General features: G+C 46.7%; 2 protein-coding genes across 6 annotated transcripts in view; one reads left to right on the forward strand and one right to left on the reverse strand.

Annotated features, from left to right (window-relative positions):
- TRUB2 (TruB pseudouridine synthase family member 2) lies at positions 1-13855 on the reverse strand. Of its 3 annotated transcripts, none has more exons than XM_007526794.3 (8): positions 13723-13855; positions 13133-13264; positions 12221-12295; positions 8901-8962; positions 4655-4736; positions 3198-3270; positions 2412-2548; positions 1-961 (listed from the first exon to the last, which is right to left on the reverse strand). In XM_007526794.3, the coding sequence occupies exons 1-8, from the start codon at positions 13829-13831 to the stop codon at positions 663-665; spliced, it is 969 nt and encodes a 322-aa protein (XP_007526856.1). In that variant the 5' UTR covers positions 13832-13855; the 3' UTR covers positions 1-662. The 3 variants fall into 3 exon arrangements, with proteins under 3 accessions (XP_007526856.1, XP_060056267.1, XP_060056266.1); XM_060200284.1 differs by lacking the exon at positions 13723-13855 and adding an exon at positions 13503-13520 and having other exon boundaries at positions 8901-8990; XM_060200283.1 differs by lacking the exon at positions 13723-13855 and adding an exon at positions 13452-13468 and having other exon boundaries at positions 8901-8990.
- Positions 13799-19974, forward strand: part of COQ4 (coenzyme Q4) — a 15442-nt gene continuing 9266 nt past the window's right edge. Inside the window, exons 1-4 of one of the 3 annotated variants that reach the window (XM_016189865.2) lie at positions 13799-13944; positions 14361-14492; positions 16379-16475; positions 17033-17135. In XM_016189865.2, the coding sequence (XP_016045351.1) occupies positions 13902-13944; positions 14361-14492; positions 16379-16475; positions 17033-17135 (375 nt within the window). In that variant the 5' untranslated portion in view covers positions 13799-13901. Of the gene's footprint in view, positions 14106-14360; positions 14493-16378; positions 16476-17032; positions 17136-19974 lie in introns of all 3 variants that reach the window. The other 2 variants (XM_016189864.2, XM_060200285.1) reach the window with 2 other exon arrangements.

The following is a 19974-nucleotide window of genomic DNA, read 5'->3' on the forward strand; positions in this document are numbered from 1 at the left end:
TTTTTTTAATCTTTTTTCTTTATTTGTTGGATAAAGACTGTCAGAAATTGAGAGGGAAGGGGGTGATAGAGAGGGAGAGAGACAGATACCTGCAGCACTGCTTCACCACTTGTGAAGCTTTCCCCCTGCAGGTGGGGGCCAGGGGCTCGAACCTGGGTCCTTGTGCACTGTAACATGTGAGTTCAACCAGGTGCGCCACCACCTGGCCCTATATTGCAAATAATTTTTTCAGTCTGTCGTTTATTATCTTTTCTTCCATACAGAAGTTTTTCTTTTATTATTATTATTACTTTATTTATTATTGGATAGAGACAGAGAGAAATTGAGAGCAGAAGTGGAAATAGAGAGAGACAGACACCTACAGCTCTGCTTACCACCTGTGAAGCTTTCCCCTTGCAGGTGGGGACCAGGGGCTTGACCCCGAGTCCTTAAAGCACTGTAGTGTGTGCACTTAATCAGGTGCGCCACCGTCTGGCCCCAGAAGTTTTTCTTTTAAAGCTGGGTTAATTGTGCCAATCTTTGACAGCTTCAGAGTTCTATCATATGTAAACAAGCTTCTCATGTTCAACACAGTCATTAGTTCTGGATCATAGTCCTTCTATTTACCCACCTGCTGCCCCACCAGCTGCCTTGCCTTTCACTGCCCACTGAGCTCTGTAGCCTCAAGGCAGAGTCTGGCCCTTGGACTCGTGGGAGAGGTCTGAGTTGGGAAGCTGCTGGGTGCCCAGCTCCAGACTCAAGCTCTTCTTCAGTTCTGCTGCCACTCGGGGGGCTGCAGCCTGGATGGCATCCTGGATGCTATACAGATCCCACTGGGTCCTCAGGAGGGCATCGTCCAGTGTGAAAAAGCCATCACGTGTGCGACGCACCTGGGAGCACACAGCAGTGGTCTTCAATTCCAGGCCAATTTCATGCACCAGCTTTCGCAGGTTCTTCTGAGTCTCATGCATACACTGCACCTCTGCCCAGGACACACAATGACAGAAGGGTGGTCAGCTACACAGCCACAAGTTGTCTGGACTTAAAGCCATACCCCTTGGATGCTTCTGGAATGTATAATAACCTTAGCCAGACCCATGGATATTCAAAGTGTAGCTCCAGATTCAGCCCTGCAGGCATGCCTGAAACTTAATGAATCTCAGGTAGCATCCAGGCCTACTCATTCAAAAAAGCCCTTTAAGAAGCCTCCCAGGTAGACACACAACCTTGGTGGTGGGTGTGTGTAGGTGACCATCAAAAGGCAAGTCTTCATTAGGCCCTTGATAAACAAGGCTGCCGGAAGATAAAGCATGGGAAAGGACCCCATGGCCTTTGATTGAACCCGCAACTTCCCCAGTTATGTCTGCAAACATTAGCAGAACATTCTGACCTGGCCTTGGCTTTGCTAGCTGCTGAATAAACCCAAACATATAGTAAGAGTTCATAAACACCAGGTGCTGCTTGAACTTATGTAACCGCTTGCTTATTGTTTAACTGATGATGTGAAGTATATATACATGTATTATCCTGAATAAAGTTTGCTGTGTCTTTGGCACAAGCCCTCCCTACCCCTCAGCTCTCGTTCCTACTCTCAGGACCGTTCAACTTGTCCCCACACAGGACGCGGAGACTAGAGGTGAGGTGTGGAACTATATATACCCTGTAATCTTACAATCTTTTTTTTTTTTTTTTAATATTTATTTTATTTATTTAGTCCCTTTTGTTGCCCTTGTTGTTTTATTGTTGTAGTTATTATTGTTGTTGTCGTTGTTGGATAGGACAGAGAAATGGAGAGAGGAGGGGAAGACAGAGAGGAGGAGAGAAAGATAGACACCTGCAGACCTGCTTCACCACCTGTGAAGCGACTCCCCTGCAGGTGGGGAGCCGGGGTTCGAACCGGGATCCTTATGCCGATCCTTGTGCTTTGCGCCACCTGCGCTTAACCCGCTGCGCTACAGCCCGACTCCCAATCTTACAATCTTATAACCCACTATTAATCACAAGTAAAAAATGGGGGGGGGATTAAACTACCATAAGCTAAAAAAAAAAATCCTTCTTGTTGCTCAAGAAAAGAAGCATTTACTAATATGATTAACAAAGAAAGACCGGATAGGGGAGAGGTAAGCAGAAAAATGAACAAAAATAATGGGGGAGAACTGGGGAGGTAACAGTGGTATCAGATGGCACCTGAAACAGGCAACTCTGGAAACAAGCCACTAAATAATGATCTTTATTGAGGTCTGGTTTCCAGTGTCAACCCAGCAAGATACAACATCCGTGCTGTGTGACTGGCTAAGTCCAGCATAGATCCCCATGTGTCTGCACAGTAGAGATCAGTGCTGGCACATGACAGTTTGTGCAAAGCCATTCCATTGGATTTCCCAAAGCCCAGGAGTCCCATCTCACTGCTCCAATTTCCAGGGGCAACTTACCCAAGAGGAATTCTGGAGGTGCAAAGTGGAGGCAGCGGATACCAGTTACCAGCATCGGGGACTTGTTCATGGGACGGATCGAGCCTGTCACAGCCATCTCATAGGCCTCCTGGGTCTTCAGGTCAAGGTTGGAATAGCTAGGGATCAAGGTGGTGAGGGGAGTGTAGTAGTTAGTGGGGAGTGGGGAGCTGGTTTAAGTCTGCTCTCTACCTGCATGGGGGAAGTTTCATGAGCAGTGGGACAGTGCTACTGGTGTCTCCATTTCTCCCTGCCTCTCTTGGTCTTTATCAGATAAGAAAGGGGAAAAATAGCCATGGGGTATGGTGTTGGAGTTGTGTGGGTACTGAGCCCCTGGTGGGTGGTGAGAGAAAAAAAAAGGAAGAGCTTTGGGAAAGGACTCTTGAGAGAAACTTCCCCCATGCAGGTGGAGAGCAGACTTAAACCCAGGTGCTTGTACATGTAACATGTGAGCTCAACTGGCTGCTCCATTCCCCAGCCCATCAAAGCTCATCCTTCACCTTCCATCTGTCTACCCTTTCAGATCACTTTTGTCCAGCCTCCTTCTCCGTTCCCTCCAATTATTAAATGCAGGCTCTGCCCTCCTCTGTGCTCTCCTGGGCTTCAACAGTCATATGTGTGATGACTGCTCCCCAGCTGTCATATGATGGTGCCAGTCCCTGGCTTTTCCCTCACGGGACCCTTAGCTCCCTAGGACAGGGGTTCCTGGTTCCTGCAGCAACAACTCAAAGGTCACTTCCAGGGAGATGTAGGTGGGGCCCTTCTTACTTCACCAGGGCCTTCTGATGGGAGCCTTGGATCAGGGCCAGGATTCGATCCAGCTTCTCTCTGGTCACATGGTCTGGAAAAGCCAGGGGATGGTTAGCATACAGGTGCCTGCCAAGGATGGGTGAAAACAAACTAATATATTCCCTTCTTTCAAACCAACTCTATCCTTGGAACCTGAAGGGGCTCCCAATAAGAAGTAGAACTGAGGGTCCTTGGAGAATTTAATGAAAGGTCTGGATTATCTTCTCACAAAGATCCCTGAAGACGTCACTTCACGCCTCACTAACTCCGAATTTAGATCAAAGACATAATGTGACTTGTTCAATACTGTTAGGTCTCTTCAGTAGGCCTAGTTTGAAGTTCCTTCATAGGAGAGCTCCTGGGAGGAAAGGTGTCATATGTCAGAATGGTAAGGGTGGAAGTGACTCTGTCTTCAAGCCCCACTGAATGACTTAAGGAACAACAGCAAAGTCTGATGGACACTCACAAACTCTGCCAAAGGGGCTGATACCGGCGCCCAGTTTGAAAAACACCAATTTTATTTTATTTCATTGTACTTTCTGAATGACTTCACTCATGCTGTTATCCTACCTGAAATCTGGGATGTATCTGCCACTGTACTCCCTCCTCCCCACTTATAGCCCACCTCATATGCTGCTTCCTCCAGAAAGTCCTCCCACCATATCACTTCTGGTCCCTGCCATTCGTTATTATGGTCTCTTTTCTAACACTCTGGGGAGAAAGCACATGTTTTATATGATAGGACTTCCTGCCTGAGGCTCAGGTCCCAGATTCAATCCTTATCATCACCATAGACCAGAGGCTGGGTTGTCATCCTTCTCTGCCACTCAAGGAAGACTGATCCTGAAATGAGTACAGTCTAGGTTCCCAGCATGACCACAGACTTTGAGCTCAGACTGACAGGGACTTGGGAGGTTATACAGGTTCCTGTGCTAACATGAATATACATGGGCTCTGGGTCAAATCAATGTGGTTAAGAGTTAACTGTATTTATATATTTTTTTCAAATTTGGGGGCTACTCTCTACCTTAATCAGACTTTCGAGTTCTATTCTCAACTCTGACATCATTCTCCTAGACACTATTTCTAATCCACCTCATGTTAGCTGGCTGGGGAGACAGATAAAAGATAATCACTAGTCATTACTTCAGCACAACTCTGAGTCAATCTTAGATCAAATTGGGGGCTGGAAAAGCTTGGTGGGCGGGGAGTGGGGAACAGATTAAGCCAGGTGGTGAGGCAAATGGGGAGCACGGGGCATTCCAGGAAGACAGACTGACACATTCAGAGTTCCTCAACGGCCAGCCTCAGCTTATTATGTCTGAGAGTGACACCTGGCTTGTGTAGAATGAAAAATTAAAAAAATAAAAAACAATTATAAAAATAATGTAAGGCAGCTGCCCCTCCCTGTAGCCTAGATGCCCTTAAGCTCTCACCATATGTGCTCTTCTCTACCAGTTTCCCGTCCTCACAAAAATCATCTGCGGCTTTACCCAGGAGGCCACGCACCGTGTAATCCTGCAAGGAGATTGAGGGGAAGATGTGATCAGTGGCCCCACTCTAACCTCTGGAATGAGACTGAAGGCATGATTCAGCACCTCAAGCCCTTATGCGATTTCCCTAGGGAGACACACCACACTTTCCCATAAGAGTGAGCACAGCTAATGGGCATGTGGGCCACCCTATGCTTCCACTACTGCACAGGTGGCACATCTGGTCTAGCACAGGTGTTACCATGTGCAAGGCCCTGGGTTCAAACTCCTGGTCCCTACTTGCAGAGGAGAAGCTTCATGAGCAGTGAAGCAAGTGACGGAAGTGGCTTCCTCTATCTCCCCCTTCCCTCTCAAAGAAAATAAAGTAAAAAGAGAGGGGGAAATAAAAAGAAAAAATGGCCACCAGGAGTGATAGATTCATCTTGCAGGTACTGAGCCCCAGAAATAACCCTGGTGGCAATAAAAAATTTAAAAAGATTTTTAGTGCAAAAGAGACAGACACAGAGTGGCAGAGAGAAAAGGCCAGAGAACCACTTAACTCTGACTTGTGGTGGTGGGTACTGAGCCACAGGGTGGGGTCTCTAGGGTTTCAAGTATGTTAAGTCTAGAACACTACCACTGTCCTATTTCCCTGGCCCTCTTTCCTTCCCCCGCCCCCATTTTTTTTTCCTGCCAGGGTTTCATACCAGTATAATTCTACCACACCTGGTAGATTGTTTCCTTTCAATACCAGAAACAGAGAGAGAGGGGGCAGCAGGAGGAGAGACTCCACAGCACGATCTACCATTCATTCCCAAGGGTCCCCATTTGCATGCTGTTATGTGGTGATCAGGGGCTTGAACCCAGACCTTTCTACATGGCAGAGTGTACACTCTATTAGGTGAGCCATCTCTATGCCCCTTCTTTCCCATTTTGAAAACAAGGAAATAGAGACAGAAATTAAGTAATCCACCCAAGGAGACACCTGGAAAAGTGGTAGAAGCTGGGTTTTATCTTTTTTTTTTTTTTTTTTGCCAGAGCACTGATCAGCTCTGGTTTACAGTGGTATAGGGGATTAAACCTGGGACTTCAAAGCCTTAGGCATGACAGCCAGTTTGCATAACCATTATGCTATCTACCCCTACCCAGAAGCTGGGTTTTAAACACAGCCACTTGTTTCCTGAATTGTGCTCTTTGCCACTGAAATCATCGGTTTTCTAAAGTGGCACTTTTAATTATTTTTATTATCTTTATTAATTGGATAGAGACAGCCAGAAATCAAGAGGGAAGGGGGAGATAGAGAGGGAGAGACAGAGACGCCTATAGCACTGCTTCACCACTCGCAAAGCTTTCCCTCTGCAGTAGGGACCAGAGGCTACATCCTGTAACATGTGCACTCAACAAAGTGTGTCACCACCCAGCCTCCTAAAGTGGCACTTCTGCACACACTCCTGGTGCCAGATCTCATGACCCTGACTCACATACCAGTTCCCTGATCCCTTAATGGTGATGTCCGTATCTCAGATTCAGGGCCAGGAGGGAGTGATATCATAATAAGCCATGTTTATCACCAACCATGATCTGGTACCAGCTCGGGCTCAAAGCCAGCTCTGCCCCGTAAAGATTACTATGTCCCTTGTGAAGAGACATCTACTCTGTACCTCATTAAGATGGATTAGCAACAGGTCCCACTGCATACAGTGCCAGGCATGGAGCAGTTGCACTTCAATAATACTGGCAGCTATTACTGTGTGATCGTCAGTCTCCTATGGCACACAGTCATGAAAAATGTTTGTGGACGGGGTAGACAGAGTAATGGTTATATAGAGATTCTCAGGAGCTGGGCAGTAGTGCAGTGGGTTAAGTGCACATAGCGCAAAGAGCAAGGGCCAGCCTAAGGATCGCAGTTCGAGCCCCCAGCTCCCCACCTGCAGGGGGGTCGCTTCGCAAACAGTGAAATAGGTCTGCAGGTGTCTATCTTTCCTCCTCTCTTCTTCCCCTCCTCTCTTGATTTCTCTCTGTCCTATACAACAATAACAACAGCTATGACAATAATAACGATAACAACTACAAGGGCAATAAAATGGGAACAGTGGCCTCCAGGAGCAGTGGATTCGTAGTGCAGGCACTGAGTCCCAACGATAACCCTAGATGCAAAAAAAAAAAGACTCTTGGGAGTCAGGCGGTAGCACAGCGGGTTAAGCGCATGTGGCGCAAAGCACAAGGACCGGCAAAAGGATCCTGGTTCGAGCCCCGGCTCCCCACCTGCAGGGGAGTCGCCTCACAGGCGGTGAAGCAGGTCTGCAGGTGTCTGTCTTTCCCTCCTTCTCTGTCTTCCTCTCCTCTCTCCATTTCTCTCTGTCCTATCCAACAACGATGGCAGCAATAGTAACTACAACAATAAAACAACAAGGGCAACAAGAGAGAGAAAAAAAAAAAAGACTCTCATGCCTAAGGCTGCAAAGTCCTAGGTTCACTCCTCTACACCACCATCAGCCAGAGCTGAGTAGTACTCTGGTTAAAAAAAAAGAAAGGAAGGAAGGAAGGAAGGAAGGAAGAAAGAGAAGAGAAAAGACAAGAGAAGACAAGAGAAGACAAGAGAAGACAAGAGAAGACAAGAGAAGACAAGAGAAGACAAGAGAAGAGAAGAGAAGAGAAGAGAAGAGAAGAGAAGAGAAGAGAAGAGAAGAGAAGAGAAGAAAAGGGAGTCGGGCAGTAGTGCAAGAAGTTAAGCGCAGGTGGTGTAAAGTGTAAGGACCGGCATAAGGATCCAGGTTCAGGGCCCCAGCTCCCCACCTGTAGGGGAGACACTTCACAAGCAGTAAAGCAGGTCTACAGGTATCTATCTTTCTCTCCCTCTCTCTGTCTCCCCCTCCTCTCTCCATTTCTCTTTGTCCTATCCAGCAATGACATCAACAACAATAATAACTACTACAACAAAACAACAAGGGCAACAAAAGGGAAAATAAATAATAATTTTATAAAAGAAAATAAACAAACAAATAAATAAATAAATGAGGAAGTCAGGCAGTAACACAGCGGGTGAAGCGCAAGTGGCATGAGGTACAAGGACCTGCGTAAGGATCCCAGTTCAAGTCCCTGGCTCCCCACCTGCAGGGGAGTCGCTTCACAGGCGGTGAAGCAGGTCTGCAGGTGTCTATCTTTCTCTCCCCCTCTGTTTTCCCCTCCTCTCTCCATTTCTCTCTGTCCTATCCAACAACAACGACATCAGTAGCAACAACTGTTGGAGAGAGGGGCCCATTGTCCCAGAAAGTTCAGACCGTAGTTTCCACGAGGTCTTAGTGAGTCTGACTCCAGACTCTGCCCCCTGTGGACTGAGATATGGCAGGTCCCAATGGTCTCTGGAATTTATGACAGCTGGAACCCCAGACATGGGCATCTTTCTACACATGCCACCTCCCCCTCTTCCTTCTTTAATTAAAAGCCATGGATTACTGTGTAGTACATTTAAAAACTGCCAGCAAACACTCTGATTGCTCAGCTGCCTCCCCCACCCACCCAAACCCCCGCTGTCCTGAAGTGCCTGCAATCTACCTCTGGAAAAATGTACATTGTAGAGTTTGTGAACAAACCTGTACAGTAATCTTTTGCTCGTGATCAAATAGTCTGTGATTATGCATTGTATTTCTCTGTGTTTGGGTTACCCCAACCTTCCCCAAGTTAGGGGTATATCTGCCTGCCTTTTCTTTTTTTTTTTTTAATTTTATTTATTTGTTCATGAGAAAGATAGGAGGAGAGAAAGAATCAGACATCACTCTGGTACATGTGCTGCCGGGGATCAAACTCAGGACCTCATGGTTGAGAATCCAATGCTTTATCTACTGCGCCACCTCCTGGACCACCTGCCTGCCTTTTCTTTCAATAAACTCTGGGTTGCCCACCTTTCCGAGGCCGCTCCCAGAGTTGAATGAGTCTGAGGTTCTCTCCACGCACATAGGCCCCAACACCCAGAGTTACCCCCCTGGGACTCCCTGGGGAGCTGCTCTGACCCTTGTCCCTTGTGGCCAGCGGTGGTGGGGAACCCAGAGTGGCCTGAAAACAATAGCTACTACAATAAAACAATAAGGGCAACAAGAGGAAATAAATATTTTTTTAAAAAATCCTCCCTTAGACCCCTAAAAAAAAAAAAAAAAAAAGCACAAGGTCCAAGTAGGTTGTTCCAAGGTTCCCCTTCTCCTCCCCATCTTACCTTGGTGAGATGAGCATTGTACATGTCGGTAAGGAGCCTACGTCCATGTCCCACGCCGAGCACTGAAAGGAAGCCAGCCTGATCAAACACCTGGAATCCCCCCCATGCCCATGATCAGAAAATACGCCCACTTCCCATGCAGCTGAAGTCAAGTAGAGTATCTCTGACAAGGAGCAAGTAACCCCATGGCACATATGGAAATAGAGGTGTTTCAGCACTGACTTACTTTAAAAGAATATAATGAGAAAGGAGGGAATGAGATAGGTCAAAGCAACTGGGGAAATGTGGTATCAGGGATCAAACTCAGGACCTCACACCTTCTTTTTTAATTTTTATTTATTTATTTTTAAGAGTTTTAAAAAATATTTATTTATTCCCTTCTGTTGCCCTTGTTGTTTTATTGTCGTAACTATTATTGTTGTTATTGATGTCATCATTGTTGGATAGGAGAGAAAAATGGAGAGAGAAGGGGAAGACAGAGAAGGGGAGAGAAAGATAGATACCTGCAGACCTGCTTCACCATCTATGAAGCGACTCTCCTACAGGTGGGGAGTGGGGGGCTCAAACCGGGATCTTTATGCCAGTCCTTGCACTTCGTGCCACGTACGCTTAACGGACTGTGCTACCACCCAATTCCCTATTTTAAGATTTTTTAAATTATTTATTTATTTCCTTTTTGTTGCCCTTGTTTTTATTGTTGTAGTTATTATTGCTGTTGATGTCATCATTGCTGGATAGGACAGAGAGAAATGAAGAGAGGAAGGGAAGACAGAGAAGGGGAGAGAAAGATAGACACCTGCAGACCTGCTTCACACTCCCCTGCATGTGGGGAGCCAGGGGCTCGAACCAGGAATCTCACGCCGGTCCTTGTGAAACTCACGCCGGTCCTTGTGCTTTGCGCCATGTGTGTTTAACCCACTGCACTACTGCCCGACTCCCTATTTTAAGATTTTTAAAAAATATTTATTTATGGGAGTCAGGCGGTAGCACAGCGGACTAAGTGCAGGTGGTGCAAAGCACAAGGACCTGCATAAGGATCCCTGATCAAACCCCCGACTCCCCACCTGCAGGGGAGTCGCTTCACAGGTGGTGAAGCAGGTCTGCAATTGTCTCTCTTTCTCTCCCCCTCTCTGTCTTCCCTTCTTCTCTCCATTTCTCTCTGTCCTATTCAACAACAACGACATCAATCATAACTACAACAATAAAACAAGGGCAACAAAAGGAAATAAATAATAAATAAATATTAAAAATATTAAAATATATATATTTATTTATAGGTAGTTGGGCGGTAGCGTAGTGGATTAAGTGCAGGTGGCGCAAAGCACAAGGACCGGCATTAAGGATCCCAGTTCCAGTCCCCGGCTCCCCACCTGCAGGGGAGTCGCTTCACAAGCAATGAAATAGGTCTGCAGGTGTCTATCTTTCTCTCTCCCTCTCTGTCTTCCCCTCCTCTCTCGATTTCTCTCTGTCCTATCCAACAATGACAACAATAATAACTATAACAATAAAACATGGGTAACAAAAGGGAATAAATATTTTTTTAAACTTATTTATTCCCTTTTTTGCCCTTGTTTTATTGTTGTAGTTATTATTGTTGTTGTAGTTATTATTGTTGTTGTTGGATAGGACAGAGAGAAATGAAAAGAGGAGGGGAAGACAGAGAAGGGGAAAGAAAAACAGACACCTGCAGACCTACTTCCCTTTTGTGAAGCGACTCCCCTGCAGGTGGGGCACCGCTCGAACCAGGATCCTTGCACCAGTCATTGCGCTTTGCGCCATGTGCACTTAGACCTCATACTTTTGAGTGTAGAGTTCTATATTGGGCCACATCTTGGGCCAAAGTTTTCTTTTTAGAAAAGATTTACTGACTTTTACTGAGAGAAAGCAGAGTATGGGGTCGGGAGGTGTTGCACCTGGTTGAGCACACGTTACAGTGCACAAGGAACCTGAGTTTAAGCCCCCAGTCCTCACCTTCAGGGGAAAAGCTTTGTGACTGGTGAAGTAGTACTGCAGATGTCTGTCTCTTTTCCTCTTTATCTCCCCCTTCCCTCTTGATTTCTGACGGTCTCTAATCCAATACTTTTTTTTAAAAGAGAGAAGAAAAGTACCACTCCTACATTAACAATGTTATAAACTAATATCAGGGCTTCACACAGTCTAAGTCCTACACATTACCCTCTGACAAACCTGTCAGGCTATAAAAATGCAGCCTTGGGGTCCCAACCATATATACTGACTTTGAAGCTTGGGGGGGGATATATAATGCTTAATTGAATGAATACATTTAGGGAAAAAAGACCACTAGTCCCATCCAACAAACCTACAGTGGTACTATTAAGTATGTCCTTCAATCTCCTTGGGTCTCAAGATTCCCATCAGTAAAATGGAGACAAAAATGCTGCTTGATCTGGGGGCCTGGCGGTGGCGCACCTGGTTAAACGCACATAGTGCTAAGCACAAGGACCCATGAGTAATGAAGCAGGTCTGCAGGTTTCTGTCTCTCTCCTCCCAATTTCTCTCTGTCCTAAATATGGAAAAAATGGCCACCAAGAGCAGTGGATTAGTAGTGCCAGCACCAAACCCCACTGATAATCCTGGAAGAAAAAAAATTACTGGTGTCATATAGACAATGGCAGTACAAAGGGTGGGCCCAATATAAGGGGACAGTGTGGCCATGTCCTGGCTTCCTCCTGTCTTCTTCCCTCTGGGTGAACAAGAAAATGACCCTCTACTCTAATTCCTGGAGAACTAGGGAAGGGAGGATGGGAAGATGAGAGAATGTCTGCCTGCTGTGTCACAGGAAACCAGACAAGGAGACTGACTGTTGCACACGGAAGACATGGCCCCTGCCTGACCTCATGGCACGGATGGCTTATAACCCAGTGCTCTGTGTGTCTGGCACAGCAACACACAGATCCTGGCCAGGAGACCCAGATTCATGTACTTGACTACCCATGAAAACAATGACAATTTGCCCCTTCTGGGACATTCACTAGGCACATGGACAAGTCACCAAAACTCCTAGAGTCCTAGTTTCTTCATCTGTAAGGTCAAGAAGACAAGCAGGCTGTAATGGGAATAATGTGCTCAAAAGGCTTCATCCCATATGTAACACAAAGGAATCACATAACTAAGGCAGTGATTGCGACTTCCCTCTCTTCCACTAGACATTAGACCTGGGGCAGGAACCAGGGAAGAAGGACAGTGACAGAAGATGGTTGTCAAGTTAGAAACAGGCCAGGCTCCTAGGAGTTTCCCAACCCTCCTCCAAGTTCCTGTCATCACCCATGGGGAACTCCCAGGATCACCACACAACCTACCAAGCACCCCTGAGGCTTGGACATCCAGCCGGTGGCCCACACCAATCTTCAGGCTTGTGAATGCTGGTCCACATACTGAAAAGAAGGAGATGAGTCGTGGTCCAGGAGGTGGCACAGTGGATAAAGCATCAGACTCTCAAGCATGAGGTCCTGAGTTCAATTCCCAGCAGTACATATACCAGAGTGATGTCTGGCTCTTTCTCTCTCCTCCTATGTTTCTCATTAATAAATAAATAAAATCTTTAAAAAGAAGAAGGAAATGAGTCCATTTTCCTCAACACATGGATGGCTTTGGGCTGTGTAGTGACTTCATGCCCAAAATGTAGTCTCCTGGAGCCTCAAACAAGATCAGTCTAGACTTACAGGTTTCTCAGTCATGGAATCTGGGGCCTACAATTATTTCCTCAGTAATCTGGCCTAGGAAAGAGCAGCCCAGGAAGCCTGGTACTTTGTCTATCACTATTCCCCTGTTGGAGGCTTTGACTGAACTGGGTGGTTCCCTATGCAGCTGTACTGGACCATAACCTCTCAACTGGGAGGCTGGGGGTCCCTTAACCATAACCAGCTCCTGCAGGAGAATCATGCCTACAATTCTAGATAAAAATGGAGACTATGATATTTACTTATTTTTATTTATTGACTAGAGATAGCTAAAAATGGAGGGGAAGGATATTTTAGAGACGGAGAGAGGCAGAGAGACACTTGCAACCCTGCTTCACTACTTATGAAGCTTTCACCCTGCCGGTGGGGCCCAGGGACTTGAACACAGGTTTTTTTCCTACTGCAATATGTGTAACAGAATAAACTTTAAAAAAATAATAAAATAAAAATCTGGATAGAGAAAAGTTGTGAATATTGTCTGAAACACTGACTCTGAAAAGTGACACGCAGGCCCCAGACTACATGGCTTACCCAGCGGGTGGTTGGTGAGAGTGGGCACACTGGTGGCCGTAAGGGTCAGCTCCTTCTCCTCGCTGCCGTCCGCGGGGCCCAGTAGGAAGCGAACACGCTGTTCAGGGGCAGGAGGCTTTCCCGCATTGAGACCTGAGCACATACAAGTGAAGAGCATCTTGTCAACTGGAGAGTAAGGAATAGGGAATATGCAGGCACCCGAGACAGAAGTAATGGTTATGTAAACAGATTCTCATGCCTAAGGCTCTGAATTCCCAGGTTCAATCCCCCACATGACCATAAACCAGAGTTTAGGAAACACAAACAAAAAAAATCATACAACTTAGCGAAGAGAAATGACAGTGGCTACAAAACAGGCGGGTTCAAATACGGATTGTTTAAAGTCTGAATAAGTTAGCAGTTACTACTTTAACATCGGAAGTCACTGAGCCTGACTGCCCATCTGAGCTTATTCGAAAGTGGGGGCTAAAAGGGGCGGGGCAGTACAGAAGACATTAGGAAACGCTGCCCAGGGAACGGTCACGTGACTCCGTGTAGCAGGAAGGACGCGCAGCGGGACAGCGGGCTCAGGTCTGCGTCGAGGTTCCCACCCTTCAGAAGCTGAAGCTCCACGGTATCACGCAGATGCTCCCATTTGAGCCCCGGGGGCTTGTAGGCTGCGAAGAGCCCATGCAGCCGCGCCAACCCCGCGGACCACATGCCGGCAACCCGCGGCCCCGGACAGCAAAAAAACGAGCGACGGAAGTGACGTACTAGCCTAGGCTCCAGTATGGTCTTACCATTGGCTCCGCCAGGCACGGCAGCCGGAAAAGGTGCGCGTCTTATTATCCACGGGGGGAACGCGATGAGGATTGGGACTAGGGTCCTGACTGTCCAAAACCTTCATCTACCCTGGAAATTTACCGCGAACAGGGCAAAGTTTTGTCTCGGTGGAAGTAGGTCGAAAGCAGTTCGGTGGCTGGGTTTCCAGCTGGTACTGGGGGACGTAGGCCTGTCGGGTCGGGGCTCTGAGTGTGTCCCCAGAGGTTTCCCGAGTCCTTGCGCGCCCTGGGGCCCCGCTCCGGAGAGGGGCCGCCGCCCGGTGTCACGGCGACGCGGCTGCCGCGGGCCCCGCGCCCCTCCCGGCGGCTCCCGGGCCTCCCGAGGGCGGCTGCAGGCGGGTAGCGGGGCGGCCGGGCTTCTCCTCCCGCCGGGCGCGTCTGACCGCGACATTGTCCTTGCCCCGCAGATGTCTCCTCCCGGGCCGTGGGCCACGGCGCTGGCCGGCTCTACCCGGAGCACATCCCCACCTCCCCGCTGCAAAAGGCGCTGCTGGCTGCGGGCTCCGCGGGGATGGCGCTCTCCGACCCGCACCGGCACGGTAAGGCCGCCTGGCTCTGCGGGGTCGGCTCCCGCCTCGGGAGCCCGGACAGGTCATGACCTCTGTCTGACGTTGGAGCATAAGGCTTGAGAGTCTTTTTCATAACAATTATGCTGTCTCCCCTACCCGAAATAGACGACTTGTAAGCACCCATCAAATGGTAACATCTCACCAGAAGTGAAAATTGTGTAAGTTCAGTAACCATGATTGCTAGCTTTTGTGTAAGCAACATTTTGGATTTTGTATGCCCAGCATAAAATAAATACTCAATAATCGACTGTTGGGGGGTATGAATAGACTATTTTTGAATTCTGTAGTGTTCCTCATCCCCTCCAAAATTGTTAAAAGACTGTAAAGTACTGTTGCTGTGGGGGGGGGGGGGTTGGAGAGACAGTACAGCTATCCACTCACTGTTTTGGCTTCTCCCTGTGCTGTTTTAGCTGCATGAAGTTCTTGATTGTTTAGGGCCAGGCAGTGGCGCATCTGGTTAAGTACACACACTACAGTGCACAAGGACCCAGGTTCAAGCTCCTGATCCCCACCTGCAGGGAGTAAGCTTCAGGAGTGGTGAAGCAGGGCTGCTGTGTCTCTCTCTCCTTTTCTGTCTCCCCCTCCGCTCTCAATTTCTTTCTGTCTCTAATAATAATTAATTAGAATTTTTAAAAAGGCTTTTGATTGCTTGATTTGACCTTATAAGAGAGTTTTTTGTTTTTTACCAGCGCACTGCTCAGTTCTGACTTATGATGTGGGAGATTGAGCTTCAGGTATGAAAGTCTTGCATAACCATTATGCTATCTCCCCCACCCTGACTCTATAAAAAAGTGTTCTCAAAGCCAGACCTCCCACCTTCTGTAATCCATAAATAATTTTGGTTGGGGCCAGGCAGTGGCAAGCTTGGTTGAACAGATATGTTATAATGCATAAGGATCTGGGATTCAAATCCCTGGCTCCCACCATCAGGGAGTAAGTTTCACAAGTGGTGAAGCAGGGATGCAGGCGTCCCTCTTTTTTTTTTTTTTTTTAAAAAAGTATTCTCCCTGGGGGTGAGTAGGTAGCCCCTTGGGTTAAGTGCAAGGACCAGCATCAAGATCCTGGTTCGAGCCCCTGGCTCCTCACCTACAGGGTAGGTCGCTTCACAAACAGTGAAGCAGGTCTGCAGGTGTCTGTCTTTCTCTCCCCCTCTCTGTCTTCCCCTCCTCCATTTCTCTGTCCTATCCAACAACAACACCATCAATAATAATAACCACAACAATGATAAAAAACAAGGGCAACAAAAGGGGAAAAAATAGCCACCAGGAGAGTGGATTGATGGTACTGGCACTGAGCACCAGCAATAGCCCTGGAGGCAAAAAAAAAAAAAAGGTATTCTCCCAACAAGGGCAACAAAAGAGAAAAAAATAGCCTCCAGGAGTAGTGAATTTGTGGTGCAGGCACCGAGCCCTAGCAATAAACCTGGAGGCAAAAAGTAAATAATATAAACAAAAAGATATTCTCCAGACTTCATAAAGTGGAACACTGAGACTTGGCAATATGAAGCACTTCGCACAAGGTCACCTATATGTGCTTGCGCCAGAACTCAAACCAGGCACTCTCAGATGTGGAAGCCTGTACCCGTCAATGGAAACAATGTTGTACTGTGACAATGGATGTGAAAAGTGACTTTACTCTCTCTCTGTAGAGTGCTGTGCTGACCACAGCCACCTCACTTCAATAGATTGGTATAGATACACCAAGCCCTTCCTGTGTGCTGGGAAATTTGCTCAGTATTGAACATGAATCTTCAACTAACTAGACATTCTCCATGTCATAGGAAACTATGACTCAGACCAGATCGGTAACTTACCTACAGTCATATCCCCCTTTTGTCCTGATTTCTTTCCTTTCAGATATGGTGGCAGTTCTAGGAGAGACCACAGGACTGCGTGCTCTGAAAGCCCTCAGGGATCAGATGAAGAGGGACCCAGAAGGTGCCCAGATCCTGCAGTAAGTCCCAGATCTGTGATTAGAAGCTGTCTCTGGGGATCTTTCTCTGTTTTTCTGCTTTTCTCTCTCTTTTCACTCATCACATTCTGACAGGTTTTGTTTTTACTCTAGGGAGCTCTTCTTGGTACCCTGACCATGGATGGTTGGACCAACTGGGCACTGCCCAACTCTGAAAATGCCATTCACAATGATACTGTGTTCTGCTGCATTGTGGTGGTCTTCATCCCACCAGCCACAGGTTTCTGTGCCTTCACTAAGCTCTTATAATGCGCTAGCTGTAACCTCTGACCATCCTGCAGTGACTTTTCTGAGTACCCTGGTCACAGCTGAGTTCTCTTGGCCGTGATTTGTGCCCTGTAAGCAGGAACCATGTCCTTAGCTGAGAATGTTCTCAGTTCCTGCCACTGACTTGCCACTGACTTGCCAGAAGCAGGTGTCCCATTAGGGGCTGTGACTCATTTCTCTTTCTGACCCTTACCTCTCTCAGCTGTGCTATAACTGGACTTTCTCCTGCTTTAACTGCACCCATGAGTATCTGTTTTGCCTTCTGCCTTCAGGGAACGTCCCCGAATTTCACTGTGTACCCTTGACCTGGACAAACTCAGGAGCTTACCTGAGGGCTCACTAGGACGAGAGTATCTCCGCTTCCTGGATGTGAATGTGAGTCTCCAGTTTCTGTGTATCTAGCACTCATCAGAAAAGGTAGAGAGAGAGTTAATGGTTATGCAAAGAGACTCTCATGCCTGAAGCTCTGAAGGCTCAGCTTCAATCCCCCACACCATCATAAACCAGAGCTGAGCAGTGCTCTGGTTAAATAAATAAATAAATAAAATAATACAATATAATATAACATAACAGAAAGGGTAGAGAATTGGCACTGGGGTTACCTGAGATTAAATAGCCCTGGGCTGTCACTATAGGCCCGAGTATTTTCAGTCTCTTATACTAAGGTTTTGTTATCTGTATGGGATGAGCAAATGGCCCAGGGTCATTGCTTTAAGTGATGATGTTGACTAACACTTATTAACGTCCTGCCATAACACTTATTAACGTCATGTTGCTAGACTCATGTGATCTCACCAAAGCCTCCCAACAACCCTATCAAGTATGTTCTATTACCACCCCCCTTTTTAAAGGATTTATTAATTTATTTAGGATAGAAGAAGAAAGAGAGAGAGAAAAAAAAAAAAAAGCATCTATCAGGTACATATGATGCTGGAGATTGAACTCAAGGGCACACCTGGTTAAATGCACATGTTACAATGTGCAAGGGCCTAGGGTCATAGCCCCAATCCCCATCTATAGGAGGAAAGCTTCACGAGCAGTGAAGCAGTGCTGCAGTTGTGTCTCCCCTTTCCTCTTAATTTCTTACTGTCTCTATTAAATAAATAGATAATAAAAAATTTAAAGTAAAGTCTTAAAAAAATAATAATTTAAGTGGTCCAGAAGGTGGTGCAGTGGATAAAGCATCAGACTCTCAAGCATGAGGTCCTGAGTTCAATCCCCAGCAGCACATGTGCCAGAGTGATGTCTGGTTCTTTCTCTCCTCCTATCTTTCTCATTAATAAATAAATAAAATCTTTTAAAAAATAATAGTAATTTAAAAGGGGAGGCAGGAGATAGTGCAGCGGGTTAAGCACACATGGAGTGAAGTGCAAGGACCCATGTGAGGATTGTGGTTTGAGCCTCCGGCTCTCCACCTGCAGCAGGGGTCACTTCACAAGCAGTGAAGCAGGCATGCAGGTGTCTGTCTTTCCCCCTTTCTGTCTTCGCCTCCTTTTTTGATTTCTCTCTGTTCTATCCAATAACAACAACAACAATAAACAACAAGGGCAACAAAAGGGGGAAAATGGCCTCCAGGAGCAGTGGATTCCTAGTGCAGGCACCAAGCCCCAGAGAGAGAGAGAAAGAGAAAGGGCGAGAGGGAGAGAGAGGTTGAACTTAGGACTTTGCTTGAGATGCTTTATCCACCTGCCACTTCCTAAACTGCTTATTATTTCCATTTATTTATTTATTTATTACCAGAGCACTGTTCAGCTCTGGTTTATGTTGGAGCCTCAGACACGAAAGTCTCTTTGTATAAACAGTATGCTACCTACCCCCCACCCTATTTCCCCGCCCTATTTCCTTTTAGTAAATGAGCAAACAGGTTTAGAGCAGCTGAGCAACTTGATGATTTCACACAGTGAGTGATAATGTTGGCAAATCCAGATCACATTTTGGGGACAATCTTTCAGACAAAGTCCTAATCTCATGATGCTCATTTTAGTTGGGAAGGTGGACAGTAAAGCAGTAATGGGCAAGGTGGTGGTGCACCTAGTTAAGTGCACATGTTACAGTACTCAAGGACCCAGGTTCCAGTCCCCAGCCCCCACCTGCCGAGGGAAAGCTTTACAATCTCCATCTCTCTCTGTCATCTTCTCCCCCTCTTAATTTCTGGCTAGCTATCCATAAATAAATAAATAAAATTTTTAAATTTTAATAAAGCAGTAAACAATGTTTTGGGGGCTGGGTGGTGTCTCACCATGTTAAACACACATCACCAAGCACAAGGACCCAGGTTTGAGCTCCTGCTCCTCACTGCAGGCAGGGGTACTTCACAAGTAATATCTATCATTTTCTCTCCATCTCTAGCTCCCCTTCCCTCCCAATTCTCTCTGTCTGTCAAATAAAATAGAAAAAATGAGGGAGGGAGTCGGGCTGTAGTGCAGCAGGTTAAGCGCAGATGGCGCAAAGCACAAGGACCCACATAAGAATCCTGGTTCAAGCCCCGGCTCCCCACCTGCAGGGGAGTCACTTCACAGGCGGTGAAGCAGGTCTGCAGGTGTCTTATCTTTCTCTCCTCCTCTCTGTCTTCCCCTCCTCTCTACATTTCTCTCTGTCCTATCCAACAATGACAACAACAATAATAATAACTACAACAATAAAAAAAGCAGCAAGGGCAACAAAAGGGAATAAATAAAATAAAATAAATATTTAAAAAATTAAAATAAATAAATTTAAAAAAATATATTTTTTTTAAAAAAAGAAAATAATGAGGGAGTCAGGTGGTAGTGCAGTGGGTTAAGCGCACAGTGGCGCAAAGCACAAGGACTGGTATAAGGATCCCGGTTCGAGCCCCTGGCTCCCCACCTGCAGGGGTGTTGCTTCACAAGTGGTGAAGCAAGTCTGCAGGTGTCTTTTTCCCTCTCTTGTCTTCCCCCTCCTCTCTTCATTTCTCTTTTGTCCTATCTCAACAACAATGACATCAGTTACAACAACAATAAAACAGCAAGGGCAACAAAAGGGAAATAAATAGAAAAAATGAATGACGGGGAGTTGGGCGGTAGCGCAGAGGGTTAAGTGCATGTGGCAGTGTAAGGATCCCAGTTCAAGGCCCTGGCTCCCCACCTGCAGGGGAGTCGCTTCACAAGCGGTGAAGCAGGTCTGGTCTGCAGGTGTCTTTCTCTCCCCCTCTCTGTCTTCCTCTCCTCTCTCTATTTCTGTTTTATCCAACAAT

This window comes from Erinaceus europaeus, chromosome 10 (assembly GCF_950295315.1).
Source record: "Erinaceus europaeus chromosome 10, mEriEur2.1, whole genome shotgun sequence".
NCBI lineage: Eukaryota > Metazoa > Chordata > Mammalia > Eulipotyphla > Erinaceidae > Erinaceus > Erinaceus europaeus.

What these genes read in the sequence shown, in the direction of transcription:
- TRUB2 (XM_007526794.3), bottom strand. Translation starts at nt 13,831, where the DNA reads ATGTGGTCCGCGGGGTTGGCGCGGCTGCATGGGCTCTTCGCAGCCTAC. An exon ending in CCAAGCCTCAGGGGTGCTTG is followed by an intron (nt 8,963 to 12,220) that starts GTAGGTTGTGTG and finishes GCTTCCTTTCAG; the next exon opens with TGCTCGGCGTGGGACATGGA. An exon ending in GGTAGAGAAGAGCACATATG is followed by an intron (nt 3,271 to 4,654) that starts GTGAGAGCTTAA and finishes TGGCTTTTCCAG; the next exon opens with ACCATGTGACCAGAGAGAAG.